At 41.5% G+C, this 19,249-nt stretch overlaps 1 protein-coding gene and 1 non-coding gene across 2 annotated transcripts in view; both read right to left on the reverse strand.

Annotated features, from left to right (window-relative positions):
- The window catches only part of arhgef10 (Rho guanine nucleotide exchange factor (GEF) 10), a 50,954-nt gene that overhangs the window by 14,023 nt on the left and 17,682 nt on the right, over nt 1-19,249 (reverse strand). Inside the window, exons 11-25 of the mRNA XM_029461101.1 lie at nt 18,949-19,061; nt 18,764-18,841; nt 18,503-18,682; nt 16,277-16,393; nt 16,091-16,183; nt 15,041-15,211; nt 14,051-14,196; nt 13,308-13,492; nt 8,961-9,076; nt 6,844-6,971; nt 5,379-5,479; nt 5,004-5,125; nt 2,987-3,073; nt 1,883-2,100; nt 866-1,023 (exon numbers count right to left, since the gene is read on the reverse strand). Coding sequence (XP_029316961.1) covers nt 866-1,023; nt 1,883-2,100; nt 2,987-3,073; nt 5,004-5,125; nt 5,379-5,479; nt 6,844-6,971; nt 8,961-9,076; nt 13,308-13,492; nt 14,051-14,196; nt 15,041-15,211; nt 16,091-16,183; nt 16,277-16,393; nt 18,503-18,682; nt 18,764-18,841; nt 18,949-19,061 — 2,013 coding nt within the window. The remainder of the gene's footprint in view (nt 1-865; nt 1,024-1,882; nt 2,101-2,986; nt 3,074-5,003; nt 5,126-5,378; nt 5,480-6,843; nt 6,972-8,960; nt 9,077-13,307; nt 13,493-14,050; nt 14,197-15,040; nt 15,212-16,090; nt 16,184-16,276; nt 16,394-18,502; nt 18,683-18,763; nt 18,842-18,948; nt 19,062-19,249) is intronic.
- trnai-aau (transfer RNA isoleucine (anticodon AAU)) lies at nt 3,364-3,437 on the reverse strand. The gene has a single exon. It is a non-coding gene; the product is annotated as a tRNA-Ile (tRNA).

Consider the following 19,249-nt stretch of genomic DNA (forward strand, 5'->3'; position numbering starts at 1 on the left):
GACTGTTAAAACTTAAAATCAGCTGGTTGAACAACAACTTTACGTGAGAGAAGGCAGAGAAATACAAAAACACAGACAGAGAGAGGAGGAAGCTCAGAGACTCTCTGTTTGCACTGCTATGAAAGCCAATACGAGATGGAACAAAACACAGATTGTGGAAGACTGTGGGAAGAGTGCGGCTCAGATCCTCTCTTCTAATGCGTCTGTGCTCGTCTGGGAGAGAAGACATAAAATAGGTCACCGTGAACAGATTGGCTTCTCCCAGACAACCGAGCAAACGGAAACAGAACCTCAACACAGAACAGAGGAGACCCCTGACCTCGAGCTACACAGTGAGCCTCTGACTTACACACTTAACAGCAACTCATAGAAAGAACATAGCCGTTAGAGCGATATACCACTCTGGGAGTATGTTCTCCTCAGAATAACCCCTTTCATTCAGTGCTGCAAAAGGTTTCAGCTTTGTAGTACTTCACATGTTCTGCCTATAATTGGAAAAAGTCACCAGATATGGTGCTGGTTGCTCTTGGTAAAGCAGAAGTGTGTTAAAAGTTGCTTAATTTAACAACAAAGTTACCAAGTGAGCAACAGTGCTCTTATTCATGGCACATTATGGTTACGGTTACACAACTTAGGGCTGTTGCAGACTAAATCTTGAGGTAAACTGTCAGCCTACACAGTTTTCAAACCCAATCTAATTAACTCCATGAATGCATTTTTGTTTCACATAATAACAGTGATTTAACCTCGTAATTGCCCTAATTACAGCTATTTGAGAGTATCAACAAACATTACAAAGGCAGAGTTCTGAGACGATAACAGAAGAGATGCACAAATGGAGTCTCTCCCCTCCTCAAACACACACCTTGTGACCTGGAGTAGACCGCCACGGAGCCGCTGACCAGGCCGACGTACAGACACGGTTTCTTATAGGCCAGGCTGGTGACGGTGGACTTGTCTGGGGTGAAGAAATGCTGAAGACGTACTTTCTTGGACCGCTGGCTGCTCTTATACACAATGATGCTGAACGAGACAGGAGATAAAGTTAGAAGCAAACTTATACACGTCTGTCTGACTGTTATCTATAACATGTTGGCAGTCGAAGAAGTTGCAGATTGTTGCCTTCGGTCATTTTTTTGTGAGTGTTTGAGGAACATTTCACAGTGATTCAATGAACTCACTTTCCCTGAGGATGGTTTGTCAAATTATCAACCCAAAGACTATATTTAGTATAAGGAAAAATGCCAAAAACATTTGTTCTGATTGGTCTGAACTCTTGAAATCTGGTACGGACACTTTGGGAAAGTACCATGTAGTACAACTTTGAAATTGTTAGCTCACATGGAAAATCACTTTTATCAATGGTTAACATCAGAATCTTTAAAAAAAATTAGTCTTTGAGCACTTGGGACTACTGTTTTTTCCTAAAATATAATGATTTTTTTATATTTTTTTAAACAGAAGCCCCAAAAGACTAAATATAGTCTGATAATAAAAACTCACTCTTCTGCGTTTTGACCGATTTTGAAAATGTCTTGAGATTTGTGCTTAGAGAATACTTCCACTAAAAGAAAATGAAAGTGACAGATGGACACAGCAACGGGACTTTTAAATGCTACATTTCATTATAGTCTATTCAAGTTAGTGGAAAAGCGCCATAAATATATTGGCCACTTTGTTGTATCTCGCTCTCTACTACTGAGAAACTTTGGTGCGAAAGTCTAGAAAGACGCCCTTGGTCTTTGATCCTGACTTTTACCACCAATACATGCATAATTAAAACCTGTAGTTTATCATTTACGGATGCATCATTGAAAGGTTTATTGTTACTCGTGGACAGATATTAAAAGGCACACTGTAGTAAGTTCACTTAGTGCTGTACCTGCCCTCCTCCATGCCCAGACAGACACTGGGAGAATCACTGGCCTTCGCGCAGCTGTTTTCGGGGACCTTCTCGCCGCTCTCCTGGGGTTGCTCTGCAGGGACGTAGGCCATGCAGAGGATACGGGACTCCACGTTGAAACACTCAGTTACCTTAGGGCTGGAGCTCTGCATGGTCACTATGGATATCTGGCCCATCTGATTGGTGCAACTCGCAACCTGAACAAAGATAAAGACGCTTTTTAATATGTAGTCCTAATACTTAAATATCAATAAATAAATGATTTCGCCCAGTTAAGAATGAACATCTTTCTAAGTTACTCAGCACGGAAAACACAGCATAGGAAAAGAAAAGCAAATAACAAGACTGAAGTACGCACCACATGTATAATATAAACTATACTGTATATACCGATACTTATCTTCTGAGACATTCAATTATGTTAAAAACAACTAACATCAAACAACTTTAAAAAAATCATATTTCAGTTTAAGATCTTTCGGCAACAGTTTATGTTTCCTTACCATGAAAACAACCAGCTGGAGTGATGTTTATATCTTTAGCAAGGCTTTCCCTGATGGTCAGAATCCCTGCATTAGCAGTGATTACCATGGTAATGACAGTCTTCGTTTATTTTGAGAAAAAAACTTAAGTACTTCACTTATTGTCAAACCCAGATTGTTTTTCTCAGGGCGACATTAAACACTTTGAATGAAGAACAGCAAAAACTTACCATCTGCTCGGCTCACACATTATAGTGAGAAACTGCTCTCAGCCAGACTCACTGACAGAAAAGTGGTTCAACTTAAATAATCGTTGGTGCTGAAAATAAGAGGACAGCGAGACCCTTTGCCAATAAACAGCTGTTAAAGCCACTCAACACACTTAACTAAATCCTTTAGTCTCAAACTTAGATTTCAGGGTTGAGGCCCACGAAGGTTTTCCTACAGAACTTCAATTGTATTTCTCGCTTTGGGTGGAAGAACCACATATTGTTGTAGGTAGCCACTATAAACGTTGGATTAAACTCTCATTTTGTGAAATTGTTGAAATGTAATCTCTAACAAAGTGTTTCTTTACTGAACAATAGGAACAATGTCTCACCCAGACACAGCCATGGCCCACGACGGGAGTATCTGCTGTGCTCTCTGTGTTGATGTGGGGCTCTGGATTATGAACAGCACATTCCACCTGTCACAGACCAGCAAGATATAAGAGAGGGTGATGAGGAAAGAAGGTCAGATGAGCATCAAGTCACCATGTAGGAATTTACAGGATAAAGAAAACATGTGTCCAGTTTTTTTAAATTAGTGTCCAGATTTTGTTTGTTTTTTAAAGATCTATGACTTAATTCTGATGTCGAGTAGAAACAGTTCACTTTAGGCTCACAATTCCAGCGACCAACAACATTGGCTTAAACCAAATGCAAATGAATGACTACTAGTTAGTGGGATCTAAGATAAGTGATCTAAATAACTGAGTGGCCAGTACGGGGATCGAACCCGTGACCTTGGCGTTATTAGCACCACGCTCTAACCAGCTGAGCTAACCGGCCACATCAGAGAGTGAAAATTCAATTCTTTCCATAGTTGGTCAGTCAATACTGCATAGTGTAATCTCACTCTATTCCACAGATCAGTGTCATATAATATGTCTGGACACGATGAATAAATAAATATCTAAATACAAAGAATGTTTAAAAACTACATTTTCTTGACTGTTTTCTACTTTTTGGAGTCTGATGCTCCCACAAACAGATTCAAACACACACGCCAGTCCTCATATCAGCATCATTTAGTGTCCAGCCAAGAAAAACATCTACACAACGAAATTGTTGGCTAGGATTAATTTATTTCCTTGTTTGACATTGGAGAAAGAATTTCTCACACGAACACTCAGACAGTTGATAAGATAACATTTAAAAGCGAAGACCTTCTTTTCCCTTACAGTAAAGGCCTGATTTCCAGTTAGTAGCTTCTGCACTCCTCCAAATACAACTCACAATAAGGACGCAAGGCGGAGTGAAGTTTACCTCCATACCACAAATCGGTGAAATAAATAAATATGTGAACATTAAATGATTTTAGAGTTGAGAAATCGTTGGGTCAATTTGCTTGTTCCCTTGTTTTCAGGATACCACCTCAACAAATGTGACATTTAACATAGCATACATCATCGTAATCTATAGGTTGACTGGCCACAGGTCAGTGTTTCAATGTGAGCATTGTCCCGTGAGAGGATCCAGCCCAAGATCTTGGCATTAATACGACCACGTTGTAACCAACAACGCTAACCAGCCAATATGTCCATTAGAAGTTACCATGTTGGACTTAATATTCTCTAATCTGCACACAAACTATCCCTTATAACCTTATGGCACAATGCTCTAACCCAGCGGTCCCCCAACCTTTTTTATGCCGCGGACCGGTTTTATGTAAGACAATAGGTTCGCGGACCGGGGGGAATAAAACGATACGGCCAGCATTAAAACAAATATAAAGTGCATAAAAAAACTCACCATTACGCTGAATTAGTGGGAGCCCTGAGCTTGTGTCTCTGCAGGCGGACCAATATAGGGGTATCAATTCTTCACCAATGGTAAAAGGTTTCTTCTCTTAGTTAGTCACTAAGTATGACGCTCTCAGTGCACTATGTCCTTCTTGTTCATGTTGTTTTCTTTCAAAAAACTCCAAGGGCTTGTCTTTTAATGCCGGGTGCCGTTATGAAGGCTTCGTTGCCTCATGTGCCTGTATATTATGCAGAGTGGCGCATGAGAATCACCTGGAGCGATAAACACGTATTTTAAGTAGGACTCCTGATATTGTCTTTTAAATGTCTCCTCATTGGGTCTTTTCCCTTTTCCAAAAAAGCTCTTTAAAGACGTTTGTTTTCCTCTCATTGTTGAAGTAAAGTATCACGTGACAGACGAGCGTCTTGACTTGTGTTAAGAGACACAGACAGATGTATCCGGTGATTTTTTTTATTCAATCTTTCTGTGCGGCCCGGTACCAAATGACCGGTGGTTGGGGACCACTGCTCTAACCAACTGAGCTAACCGAACTATGGTTAATGACTCGTTGCCTTCATTTAAGAAAATTCTATTAAAAGGAAAAAGTCTCACCTTGAACTCCTGTAGTTTTGACATGACCACAGGCATTTGTCGAAGTAGTAGAGGGTGTTTCTGCTTTTTGATCTGATTTCCATCCTCCTCTGCAAAGAACCAGCCCTGCAGGTTGTCCTCCTCTGATGTAAAACACAAACACACACACACAACTAGCACTTGATCCAAAATGTTATGCAGTATGTTTTATAATTCACAAGTTATCTGTGAAACTATTATCTTACTTTAAAACATATTTTGGTACAGGCTTTTTTTATTTTATTTTCATTAGATCTAGTCATAATATGTAGTTAACCTAACAACTACCAGGCAAATGTATGAATGCATAGATACACAATTACAAAACAATTGTGCAACTGAGACCGTGTACTGTACCTAGAGCCAGCTTAGCCATCTGCAAGTTACTGATCCAGGACTGTTTGATGGCTGGGCTGAGAGTATTGAACACTGCACTGAAGTAAGTGGGTTTACCCAACCTGCCAATAGAGAGGACAAAACACTTCTGATTAGAACATTCAGACCTTTACCACGGTTATATCTACATCACATCACATGATTAATGCATTTCAGGAGATATTTTGTGACAAACATTTTTTTAGTGCCTCCACTTTTTTTTTTTTTTAAAGCTCTATGTGATAACTTAGCACAACAGCCGTGTTGACAGGAATTGAGAATGAAAAAGTGTGACTACAATGCCCCCCCCCCTCCTCCCGTGTACTACAGATTCAAATATGCATTTTGAAGTGAAGTTTAAAAGTTGAAAGTTAATAATTTACTACATAAAAGTCATCACATAGATTAAAAAAGTATTTTATGGACCAGAGAGTGTTTGCAAACCCAACATAAGAGACGCTTTAACAAAATTATACTGAATGATTAATGTACTGCGGAGCGTGAACACTTTGGCAGCCATAGAGCCTGACTTTGATTTAACATTTCTCTAAGCAGAGTTGGAATATTCTTGCATACACACTAATCCACTGCATCTTTCACAATAAAATACCCAATATAGTCAAATGAAAAGAGCTCTATCTGGGTTGAATACCAGCCGAGGGGGCACATGATTCTGCCCATTCAATACTGAATGACTAGACAGACTGTGACACAAATGCCATAGAAGTCGATGTCAATTATCACTTCTATCAGCAGCTCGTGTAGACAGCATGCGTGTTGTTGGCGGGGACCTGTTTGAAATGCATCTCTCCTGTCACTGGCTGAAGTGTTATGTTTTGTGTGATTTACGATTAAGGGATCAGGAAAGGAATGAGAGGCACAGCTGTGTTTCCAAACATACCCGTGGATAATCTCACCAGCTAAATGCAGCAGGGATGAGGGATGGAGTGTGTAAGAAAGAAAGAAAGAAAGAGAAAGAGAGAGAGAGAGAGAGAGAGAGAGAGAGAGAGAGAGAGAGAGAGAGAGAGAGAGAGAGAGAGAGAGAGAGAGAGAGAGAGAGAGAGAGACAACACAAGATGCACCATGTGAAGACTCTAATAGTGTGATAATAGTGTGTGTAAATGTGTGACATGTTGAGCAACAGCTGCAGCACTAGGTAGCCTTTTGGTTGGAAACCCTGATGCACATTTCCTCCCCTGAGATGCATGCCTCAGATTAGAGCTGGTGGAGAAACTTGTTTGTCCAAATAACCAAATGTGCCCTCATACTCTTTCTTAAAGCTACAGGCACATAGAGTAGCTGGAAGGGACAGAATGAAGAAAGCAGGATAAAAGGGGACGAAGACAGACCAAAGATAAACAGGACGAGGATGGGGGGCAAGTGCTGGGACTGTTAAAATGCTGTTTGTGCGGCAAGAGTTTTGTATACGTGTATGTAAAACACAAACTTGTCATGTTTGCCAGGCAGCTGGAGTTGGATCCTACACCGGTCAGCTGCCCTGATCTCCTCCTCCTTCTTCAGTATCAGCCTCTGGAGACCTGATACCCAATCCTGGGCCACTGTGGGGTTTACATTCTGTACACAAGGATAATGGAGGGATAGAAAGAAAGAAAAGAGTAGTGGGAGAGAGAAGGAGGAAAAGGGTAATGAAATTAAGGGGGGAAATAATTGAGAGAAAGGAAAAGCTTTAGTGACGGACACAACAGTAGGAACGGGAATGAAATTACATTACACTCATTTATATTGAGTGGCACAAGGATGCAATGTGTGGTGTGTTTGTATTAGACTGGATTATATTGGACTGTATTTGGTTTCTAGTATCTTTGCTCATCTGTATATGTAAACAGAATAAAACGCTGCTGAATAACTCAAAGTACAGCCTCAAAACGTACGGGATGGTTGAATAATCACGACAATAGAAAACTGAACATCTTATTTACATTATATCGTAGTGGAATATGTGCTTTCCTTGCCAATCAGTGCAGGCTGCTTTACGCATCGTCAGTGGTTCAGTTTTGATGGAAGCGATCAGAAATTTGGCCTTAAAGGAAAACTTCACCCAAATATGACAATTTCTATTCCAATCACTGTGAATGTAGCTTTTCCAGCATGTGCCCACAGTGAACAAAGAATCCAAAACATGCAGAACAGTCTTGATGAATTGAAGTACATGGGGGCTTCTTCGTTCACCGTGGAGCCATGAAAGAAGTTTTCTTTACAAATGAATAATTAAGTAATTAATTGATATAAAAATGGTCAATTTAGGGGAGAAGTTTTCTTTTAAAGTGCCATCACTAATTTGACAATAATATCTTGACCTTTCAATCAATGGATCCAAACTGTATGAAGAAGCTTTCTGTACATCGATAATTAGAATAGCGTCAGTGCCATCGAGGTTATAAAATGTAGTGTTGAGGAAAATGCTTGGCAGCTCAAACAGCTCAGCGCTGCTTTTTTCTTTCCTTTCCCATCAATCTCTCCGTCCCTCCCTCCATCTCTGGGACACATGTCTCTCTGAGAGACTCTCTGTTACTCTGCCTCCCACTCGGATTCTGACAGGCGGACCGCTACAGCACAAACACAGCCTCACACACTCATGCTGTGCTCTGCAAACTAAACCTCCATCCCAACAGTACAGACAGGCGTGTGTGTGTGTGTGTGTGGCCACATGATATGACAGGGTTGAATGGTGAAAATCAAGACATAAGAGACTCGTAGTCTTCCCGAGACAAATTGCCCACGCCGGCACATTCCACAGCTTAACCATTACACGCCTTCATAACAGCCCAGCCCTTATGGACATCTGAGGGGAAGCATGATGAATGGGATTTTAAAAGTCCTGAGGTACACTGGAGGAACATTTGTCTATGTCAACTTGTGGCAAGCTTCCAAGAATATTAACAGAAACAGTATAACTATTCAACTCATATTTAGTCACAATGCAAAAAACAGAATACAGATATTCAATAATTCATAACAAATTAGACTTCTGATTTATGTGTATTCATTTGTCCCCTTTGTGACAACCTGTTTTTGATATTTATTCCCTTTCAGATATGATTAACTGATGCTTATCTGGATTAAATGTTATCACATTTTAATTAAACTTTAATTAAAGTTCCCCCAAGGGACGATGAAGACTAAAACATTTTTTAATTACTATGTTGATGATAAGTTATGTTATTGCCTTTTATTTTGGGGTCTTTTCATACCTGAAAGTCCGAACCAAGGTCCACGGCTCGTGTTTTTGTTACATTGTAAACATTTAATCCAGTAAGTTTTGGTTTCACACTGCAATTATGCGAGCGCACTGAAGCACTGTACACGACATCTCTGTCCTATCGTCTCCCTGTAGACGGGCTCGCCCCGCGCTCTTGTGTGCGTGAGTGTGTGTATACTGAATATATATCTCTTTCGCTCTACCACACACTGCTTCCCTCCTCTTATAACATAACGCTAGCCTGCCAAAACATCCTGTTTCTTTTGTTTATTATTATTATAGAAATGTATTGAGTTGAATGCATGTGACTTTACTTTATTGCTTGTTTTCTTGTCATACAGTACCTGGTAGTTGCCTTTGAGGCTGCTGATCATGCTGCAGATCTGGTTGACCATGCTGAGGTCATGGATCAGGTTCTGCAGATCTTGGTACAACTGACCGGGGCCCATATACAGCTTGTCTACGCAGAAAACAAAGATATATTAGAAACAGAAACAGCAAAATGAAAAGCAGAGATGAATTTGTTTTAGTTACAAAGCTTTGATTGATTCATATTAAAAAGTTGAGTGTAAGTTTTGAAAACATAGAGAGTGGTGAATTGAAGTCTACGAGATTGACAAGAAGCAGAGAAAATTGAGACCTAAAAAGCTGATGTCTCCCTTGTTGGATACACACGCAGCAAAGAGTCCAGTCTGGTGAGAGAAGCAGTTCAAATTGGACAAACAAAGACAAAGATCAATAAAAGCCAATCAATCGGTTTCCCACAGGGAGCGACGACAGCTCTGCAAACTCTGCAGTGATTCTCACCAGTATGCTGCTTGTTCAAGAACACCATGATGTTGTCTTTCAGAGGCTACACACATATTGAGTTTTTGACATTTCAGCATGTGTCATCCTTCCTGTTCTTTACTTGTGAACCTACTGTATGTATGCTGCAATAGTTATGCTTAGGGTTGCAACATTTCTGGAATATTCCAGGTGGAAACTTGCCATGGAAATGAACAGGAAATGAAGGCGAATTCATGGGAATTAACGGGTACAAAAAGGAAATATAGGCGTTATCTGCAGAAGCTGTATTGACCAAGTCACATGAAGATAGAAACCATATCTGAAGCAGACACAATCAGTTAATTGATCAAATAAATCCATTCATTTGTGTCATGTGGTGAGTTCGCTAGCTAGCAAGTTAACTAATGAGGAAAGGTATGTGTGTGTGCTGTGTGTGAACCAAGGGTTTAAAGTGAGCAACTCATTTCTAAAATAAATATTTTATAATAAAGAATGAATGGCAATAGATGAATGGTAACTCTTCAATTAGCACGCTCCATCAAGCTACATCCCACATGGCACCAGCTAGTTAACACAAACTATCTGCTGGTTAACTGAAATAGCATAAAGAATATAAAATATATTCACTCCAGTAAGTATACCTTTGGCTCAGACAGTGGGAGGATGCATTGTGCACGCAGAGGGTTGTACTTTTACTGAATTCCTATGTAATTGGGATGCGAGCATATGATCTGTTCATGTGATGGAAGAGAGCGCAGATGAACAATTCAATTAAATGGAATTACCTTTAACCAAAACATGCCATTAGACCTAGTTATGCTTTGTATGTGTATCCCCCACCCTTAGCTTAACCTCCCCTGGAAATGTGTCCGACCCATTGCAACCCGAGGTATTTGCCTTTCATCATTTTTGACCTTGTGCTCAAAATATTGAACATAATGATCCTAGGTGTTGTGATAAGAGCGCTTACTCTGTTGTTGTTCTGTATCAAAAGGAAACAACGGTTTGCTTTGTGTGCACAGGCCTTTGCCTCTTTATCTCCTTCTTGCTCTCTCATGAAGAACAGCTTGTGCAGAGCACAGGGGGGGAAATGCCTTTCATTTGGCCAAAACTGTCAACTGAAAAGTTATTGAGGTCATTCGATCAAATGGCTCAATAAACATGCACAAGGCTCTTTCCAATTAAAACCTAACTGCAAACATTTTACTGCACACAACATTAACTGTAGACAGAGAGCACCAGTGAACAAACAGTTAAACCGCATCGGAGTCTTTGGCTCCAAAAAGACTTTGTTTGCTTCTGCCTTTCTACTTTCTCTTCTCCCTTTCCTTCCTTCCCTCCTCCTCGCCTTCTTTTACAATAGTCAGTCTGCCTGGTGCTCCGACTCCATGGCAACCTAGTCCAGGACTCGCTGACTGGGCATTCATGGGACACTCTACGGCAGTTTGTGCATTTTAAAAATCCGCCATTTGTACGTGGTCTCTGGGAGAAGTACTAAAAGAAATGTCTCCCTCTGAGCTTGCACACAAGATGCTGCTCACAGACACACACATTATTTGTCCTCCTTACCTACCGCCTACAGTCGGGTGTATGGCTTTTGCATTTCGTTGATGTTTGACCTCTTTGTAATTTAATTCATGTTACTGGATCATATCAGAGCCATCCTTCATCAGGTCATGTTTATTTACATAAACCTTTAAGAAGAGCAAAGGAGAAAAGCATTGTTGGAGTGTGTTGTGCACTTTTGTTACCATGTTTTCTTTTCCATTTCACTTATCTGCCTTCTCCAATCGCTCTGTGTGCAATTTTCATGGCTCATCTGTCTCAGCATGGGGGTTGAATTCAGGTCAGGGCAGAAACGCTGAATAAACCTGTCATGTTTGCTCTATGCTGTGTCATGCTTGGAGCAAGTGCAACTACAATTGTATCTTGAGACTCCTAAGACTTAATATGGACATTGTTGAATAACAGAAAAGTGATTGAACTACATATTTTTCAATATCCCTGTGCATGTTTCGAGTATAAATCAAACAGGGATGTAGTTTGAATCTAAATTATTAACAAGCCTTGTGATTCTACCATCTTTTTCTGTATTTGATCTGTATTTGATCTGTATTTAGTAGTTCAAATAATAGGACGCTACTGAATTGACCATTCTCACAGACAAAACGGGCACTCAGCAACTCATTTCAACCCCGGTCCAACTTCCTGAATGGCTCTTTGTGAGAGCGCCAAATGCCACAAGTTCTTTTCTTTCAAAACAGGCTTGGCAGCATCATAGGAAACATGCAAGTCATCCCAGCAATTACACACTTCCTAAAAACAAACAATTTATCTACAAATTACATACTGACTCAAAGCAGCAGGAAAATGTAACTTGAGATGAGCGGGCTGCATGGTGGTCTGACTGCTATGCAGTGTAGAGAAGAGTTGAACTGAGCACAGAGACACAAAAAGAGGTGACATCATGTGTCGGAGAGCCTTTTCATTGTCTTCTAGCAGGCCGCTCACCGAGCTGCTTTTGGCTGCACACAGCTGACTGACAAACAATCGTTTCCACTTGGTAAAAGTTCCTGAACAATGCACACACATATTCCCAGGGACACACACAGAGCTGACGTTGGTTGGGGAATAACTCAATTAGAGCGAGGAAACTGAGTGAAGGTCAGCAAGTAAGTGTTGACTAATATGGTAATGCAGTCCAGCCAAGGGAATAAGGCACTTCTTTGTCTTTTTTGTAAATCACTGTGGTCAAATCATATAATCTCAAAATCAACTTCCACACTTAATTCAATGAACTGCTATTTGTAAGAACAAAACGATATATTTGAGACTCATATGGCCTTAAGGAGAGTGTTCATGCATACGTGTCATCACATCGGGATGAGGCTGTGAACCTGTCTGTCAGTTGCAGCTCTAGGAAAACCCCTACAGTCAGACCATATGTTACTCAGGTCTGTCTGATCCATCTGCATAGAGCTCAGTGAAGTATCAGAGGGAGACAGGTGGCCGGGCAGGATATGGATGAGAGAGCGCACTAAGTGGAGCTTTAGTGGAGGTAAAGGGAAAAGGGTATACAAGAGGGGTGAACTATTTAAAGGATGTGGAAGATCGGGAAAGTGTAGCGATCAAACATAGCAGGTGGACTGTATGCTGCAACACATACGAAAAGGTTGCCAGATGTATTAAAAGATAAATGTGACACTGTGACACCTGGCAGCAAAAGACTGAACATTATGTAACTGTATTGCAGAGGAAGAGGGAGAGAGTGATGGTGAGAGAGAGTGCAGTGTGTTTCTCAGTGGTAGGGATTCCAGCCCACTAGCATTGGAAACTGACAGCCTGAGCCTTTGACCTCAGGTTGAATACGTACATTCAACCTTTGACAGACCAGGGATGATACAGAACGAAAGCACTCACCAGCCCAGCAATGTGCACTACTCGCATTACCTCGGCACAAACACATGCACACAAAATAAAATCTACATCCTAGAATAAAAACTGCAGTGCTGCGACCACCAAAATATATACTTTGGTTATGCCTCTGGTGTGTCTGATCTTGGCCTTTTAAAGTGGCTGAGCAGCTGTCTGTGACAGCGGAGAAGCCAGTGGAAAGACTGAAATCATTGGAGTCGGCAGCCAGCACACCAGAGGATTGCAGTAGGAAAAAACACAAACTCAGGCTGGGCTGGATGGTTTGTGCAGGACAGACACAATTTTAGAAATATCTGTGAATGCCCAGTAACAATCAACGTTCTTTGTCCATACTTGGCTCTCTAACAACACAGCTAATTGAATTCTATCACCTTTTCTAACAGACCTATTGTCCCCTCGTTGACAGAGAGAGAAACTAACACTTCAAACACTTCACAAATAACAGAATGTGACAATGTGTTTCATACTTGGCTTAGCGTTGATGACCACCTTCTCCCCGGAATGAGATGTTGGGTAGCGGCTGTTTTCGGCCATGTCCTCGCTGGATCCAAACTCTAGCACTTCCACGAAGCTCAGAGGCACGCTCCACTTTAGAAGGAACTTCTGGTCGAGGGGGGCATTGCCACTGCCGCTCCCACTGCCATCCTGACATCTGGAGCCGAAAGAGATGGAGGTCATGTGAGGAAGTGGCTCTGGTTCTTATTGTTCTTAACGCCTTGTTTGTGGAGAATACATGTCTCTTCTACACTGTGTGAGGAGGAGATACGAGTGCAAGGAAAGGTGATGGAAAAGTAACTGCATAATTTCCCAGAGGCAGTATGTGGTGACCAACATGTTACTATTACAGGACAGGAGCTGAAAAAGCGCAGGAGTTGGACTCTTTATCACTTTTGGCTAAACAGCAAGCCACAGTGGGCACATATGGGTCCAAACCTACAGACTCTGAGGGAAGAAGTCACCCCCAGGTTACAGTTACATACAAGTACTTACCACCTTTCTCTACACTTGAGTTTAGTTCACTTTAACTGTCAGGACATCCTGTCACATTAATTATTCCATACAGTAGGCACAGTGAAAATATACACACAACAATTAGTTTCTAATTTTGTAAAATGGTTTAAAGATTACAGGATATGGCGCCCATGCACAGGAGAAGGTGCATATTAAGGGAGAGATTAAGAACAGGTCTGGTTTTTGCGGTCACTCTTACCGGATATTGGGCGTGGAACACATGAGAACATCATTGAGCAGGAAGAGGCGGCGCTCTTTCGTTTTGATAATTTCACCACGCTCATTGTAGACCGTCTCCACCATGTCGTCTGAGCGGATCAGGTAACGGCTGCCATTACTCAGAAGCTAAGGATGATAAGTCAGAGTGATGCAATCTGAACGTTAGGGTTGGTACATTTCTGCAAAGATTTTAGTATGAAAATTGTTGCTTTTAATAATGATAATCAAAAAAAAAGCAATGCTAAGGCTTATGGTATGTTTTGGTTAAAGGTATGTCCATTTAATATAATTGTAACCTTCACTCTTCCATCACATTAAATAGGTATTCAGTAAAATGTAAATAATACAGAGAACAAGAGTGCTCACGTCTCACTCGGCCTTAGTGGTTCACACAACAGTTCTTTTTAAATTAATCTTTTACTCTGGGTATTGTAACTTCCAAAATTCAGTCCGGCCTAGAACTTTGTCATTTTGCTCTGCCTTCTCCTATGTTTCCTGTCTGCTGTGAAACCATCCACTTTGAGTTACAGCACATAATATATGGCAGCTATCAACAGTGACTCTCAGCAATTATAGGCCCTGAGGAACAAGACTCCTCTGCCCCACGTAGGGTATCCTGTAAACACACGTTTCTACACAGATGACAGAGTGGGTGGCTGCAGATAGACAAATAATTATACCTTGGATAAAGCAGGTATTGTGTGTGAAGCCATGCACTAAAAATATGCTATTCAGGCAAGAGAATACTTGAGAAAATGTGAAGCTCAAGTGCCTGATGGTCGCCCACACGAGGACAGAGTGAAATGCCACAGCATATGCTCAAAGAATCAAACATCCGCCAAAACATGTGCACGCTGACTGAGCAATGGGTGCATCATAAACTCGAACCCAGCCTTCACCCAGCTACAGCTGTACAATTCAAAACTAACAACGAATGCACTTCAGGACACACACGGAGCTACGGGCAGACCTTGTTGAGGTAGCGTTCGTTCATGGCCTTTGCAATGTGGCGGATCTCGCAGCGCTGGTCGGCTTCCCTCTTCTTTTCGTTGAGCTTCTCTGCCAGTGTCTCCAGTTCGGTCAGGGCCATCTGCAGGGGCAGCCGGTCTGCGTGACCAACTGGTGTGTTCTTCAGCATGTCCTGATGAGGATGCACAGAGAAGTCGTGCTCTGGTCAGTCATTCACACTGAGGACTAATCTACTAATCTCCCAGTGCTTTTTAACAGTTTCAGTAATGAAACAAACTGCTCTTTCCTACACATCCATATAACATACAATATGTTTTAATAATAGAACCAATGGAGTCAATAATGCTGTTACACATGTGAATACTTAAAAAAAAGAAAGCAACCCAGTGTCCTATTTCTTTCTGAGGTTTTCTGCAAGAGACACAGGAAAATTACATATGCCAGGGCAGGATTAAAAAAAGATCAGAGGAAACCATTGCCCCTCAGAGCATTTGCCTCACATCCCCTCCAGCGCCTTGATTTATGTGTATGGACCTCCCTCTGCTGGTGAATGAATATACTACACTCTCTTCTGTACGTTGCAGCTTGGAGCATGAAAGGGGAACAGCACCTAAATGACTAACTCCTATGTTATTTCCATGGCCTAGGAAAGTTCAATCAATATTTGTGAACATGAGCTGCTCTCTCTCAAAGCCAGAAACCAGAGAAGTTAGTCCTTCGCTTGTGATGTCAAGTATAAAGTCTGTAGCTGCTCCTTTGACAATGAATGGGAGAATGAGCTTTTTTCTACTGTAGTGTTTTCAGTTCTGAAAAGAGAAAATGTACCCTTACACTCAGAACATTCCCCTGGCTGTTCTTAGTTTCAATCTATCGTCTATGGAGCCGTTCTCCAGATTGTATACCTGATGATGTCACAAATTTGAGTTTTAGCACTCTAGTTTTAGGATTTGGGAGAGGGTTGTTCCTGTTTACTTGTAATTATGGAGAGTCTTAGACCATATGAATTTTGAAAATGGGCGTAGTGCCCTTTTAAAATAAGACTCCATCGAACCTGGAGGAGCAGAATGAACTGAGGGAACCTCTGGATAGGTTTCATCATCAGGCCATACAGAGTCATTCGGTCACTGCTGGTCTCCTGGCGATGCTGTAGGTGAGAAGATATATCTTTACGACACTGTTTCCACACCGCACTGTAGCTCCGGTGTTAGTTTAACACGTTTGTGCATTTTTCTCAAACCTTGAGGAATTCCAGGAAGCCAGGTTTGGAGGCGCACGTCTTCCTAACTACTGCCATTGCAGTGCTGAAGTTGTTCACGTACTCACAGTAGGCATCCAGCACCATGGACTTTGAGAACTGTTGAGGAGACACAGACGTTTAAACACATTAACCACTTGCAGGAACATTTTAATGCTGGATCAGTTTTGAAAGACTCTCACACATGATATCATCGTGCTGTCAGATCAGAACATTGTTATGTGTTGTGCTGGGCGGCTGACACAAGCAAAGTGTGTGAAAACAACAACTGCAGTTTCCTTACAGTTCAATTTCCTTACACAAAAAGTGTGGAGATTTCAGTTTAATAACCTGATTTATTATGAGCCTAGCTGGTAAATATTTTAGGATCAACACAGTTAAACTATTTTTTATTATATTGCCCAGTAAATTCAGAAGAATCTTCTAAACAGAACGATTCATTCAGTCAAGGCCTGACTTTAGAATTTTGTTGAGTGTTTGTAAAAAGACAAATGACCTTTTCCTCTTATAGTCCTACAAATATTTGCTGAAAATGATCTCACTGGAAATTTCAGCGCCTGAGTGTCGATGACTGGAACTATTAGGGAGTGAATCTTCTTGATGATTTACTCTGTAAGCCAGTGGGGGCTGACGCTCTGTCATGATAAGTGTTAGTGACAAATGGCCCACAGTCAGTATCTCTATTGTCATCATTTGAAGTAGCAGCAACAGACTTTCTTTAGTGGCAGTCGCCGTGTCTCCGACCCCATTATGAAGGTCAGTGGCTGCTTAAGATCCTGTTGGATTTTCACGGCTCAGCTCTCGCCATCAATCTGCAGAAGAATTTGCAGGTCGTCTGAAGCAGATTCTTTCTCTTCTTCTTGACATTGTCCACATCAGCGGGTGTCATGGCAGCTGCAGCGCCGTCGCTTTAAGTGTCAGTTTCAGTTTCGGTATGAATATCATCTGATTTATCTAACTGATCCGAGGGGTCATGAACTGAAGGGCAGCATCTGCGTAGTTGGTGTCCATTTGATGTGCCAGGTGACCCTTTGTGTTAAACTGTGTTTAATGGTTCCCAGGGTGTGAGGCTTAAAAATGCCATCCTATCTTCATATTTGAGAGCGTCCCTTTTCACTGGGTTTCTCTGTAGCGCATCATCCTGACTAATTCGAAAATGCACCGCCAAGCTTGGGGCTTGACACCCATTGTCTTCTTGAACTCTTCTAGTGACTTTAGTCTCCACTTTGGACTGACGGAGTTCTTCTCCCTGATGAAAAAATGACTGATTTATTTGACATCTCTCAGCAGATGGTCTTTTGGCTGACCTAGCATGTGCACCGTAGCTCTAATCATGACACATCTCTAATCATGACACATCTCAGTCCCCACATATCAACAGCTTCGGACAAGGAGAGGCCCAAGGTCAACTCTGTAGCCCTGAATGGACAACCCTTTGCTCACTGGAAGGGCTTTACCAAAGTCGAACAGCTTCACCCTGAAGGGCTGGTCCTTGTTGTCGACAAGCATTATATTGTCTCATGTCTGTGTGAACGATGCCAATACTGGTGGGTCACAGGGCAAATTTCATTAACGCCCCCCCCCCATTGACTGAACTTTAAATCAACAAAAAAGAAGCATTTAGCTAAATAGTTACCCACACAGATGAAGTGGAAAGCATGATAACAGATTGAGGTGATTATTTAACATTATTATTAACATGTACCTGGATATCGCCATTAATTGTGCAGTCGTTGAAGTAGTGTTTAATGATGTAAGTACTCCTCTTTGCAGGTACAGCAGAGTGTGACTCGGTGCCAGAAGAGAGGATACAATTCACAACAGATCTGACATTTTGAAACAATTTGTTTGTGGCACTAATACTGATGTGATGAAGCTACAGCTGTGTGTTTACAGAGTATTTTACAACGGCAATGTTAAACACAGTTATGTATTTATTTTATTCATCATAGATGTTAAGAAACAGGACATATTCCCAAAATAGGTTCTGTTGTGTAAATTCTGTGGTATTATAATGGGATAACAATTGTGAGGTGAGAAAGGGCAGTGAGCAGACTTCATGTGGGTCTCACTGCTCCTCTCATGTCATGCCAGGGGTCGATTTTTGAACAAAAACAAGGAAGTGAAGTGTTTATGTTTAATATATTGGTGAAGTTCCTAAAAAAAAAAAAAAAAAAGGTATTAAAATTACAGCTCCCCCCAGCTTACCGATGCAACAAAGACGTCCCCAATCATTTCCAGGCTGTCCCACTCAGCCACGCGGCTCGCCAGGGCAATTTGAAACAGGAAGTGGCACTGCAGGATCTCACGCACACGATAGAAGGTCATCTTAAGTTTCCTGTCGCTCAGCAGCCTCGGCTCAATCTCGGACAGGGGCTTCTCGTATTGCTGATAAAGCAGACAATTTTAACTGTAACAACAAACCATATTAAAGTGGATTTGGAAAACTCCGCGGCCGTACTTGCATACCTCTAATATCCTTTTCAGTGCATCCAGATAGTTCTTCTCACTCTCCAATATAGATCCCAAAATACATCTTCTCACCAGCTGTAGAGGAAAAATACCAAACCAATGCCATGGTTTTCTTTAACAGAAAGTTCACATATTAAGGAGTTACATGAATTAGGATAAAAGATGAAGGGCAGGGTCATTACCTGTTGTTGTGAAAGACCCTCTGGGGCTGGACACAGCACTGGCTCAACATTAAAGCAGTCCACCTCAATGAAGAGTTCAGACTCTTCCTCCTCAAAACAGGTCGACTTCCTCTCTGAAACATTGACAAGAGAGAGCGAGTAAAGCACCTTCAATACATGACTGCAATTAAAACAAACAAGCCATCGTGCTGAAGTGACAGAAAAACGCAGTTCTGGCCAAACTATGTTGTTCATACTAATACTGAAACGTTCACATTAACACTGATTCAACACAAACAGAAGAGCTACGGGGGGGATGTGT

The sequence above is a fragment of the Cottoperca gobio genome, chromosome 22 (genome assembly GCF_900634415.1).
Source record: "Cottoperca gobio chromosome 22, fCotGob3.1, whole genome shotgun sequence".
NCBI classification, from domain to species: Eukaryota; Metazoa; Chordata; class Actinopteri; order Perciformes; family Bovichtidae; genus Cottoperca; species Cottoperca gobio.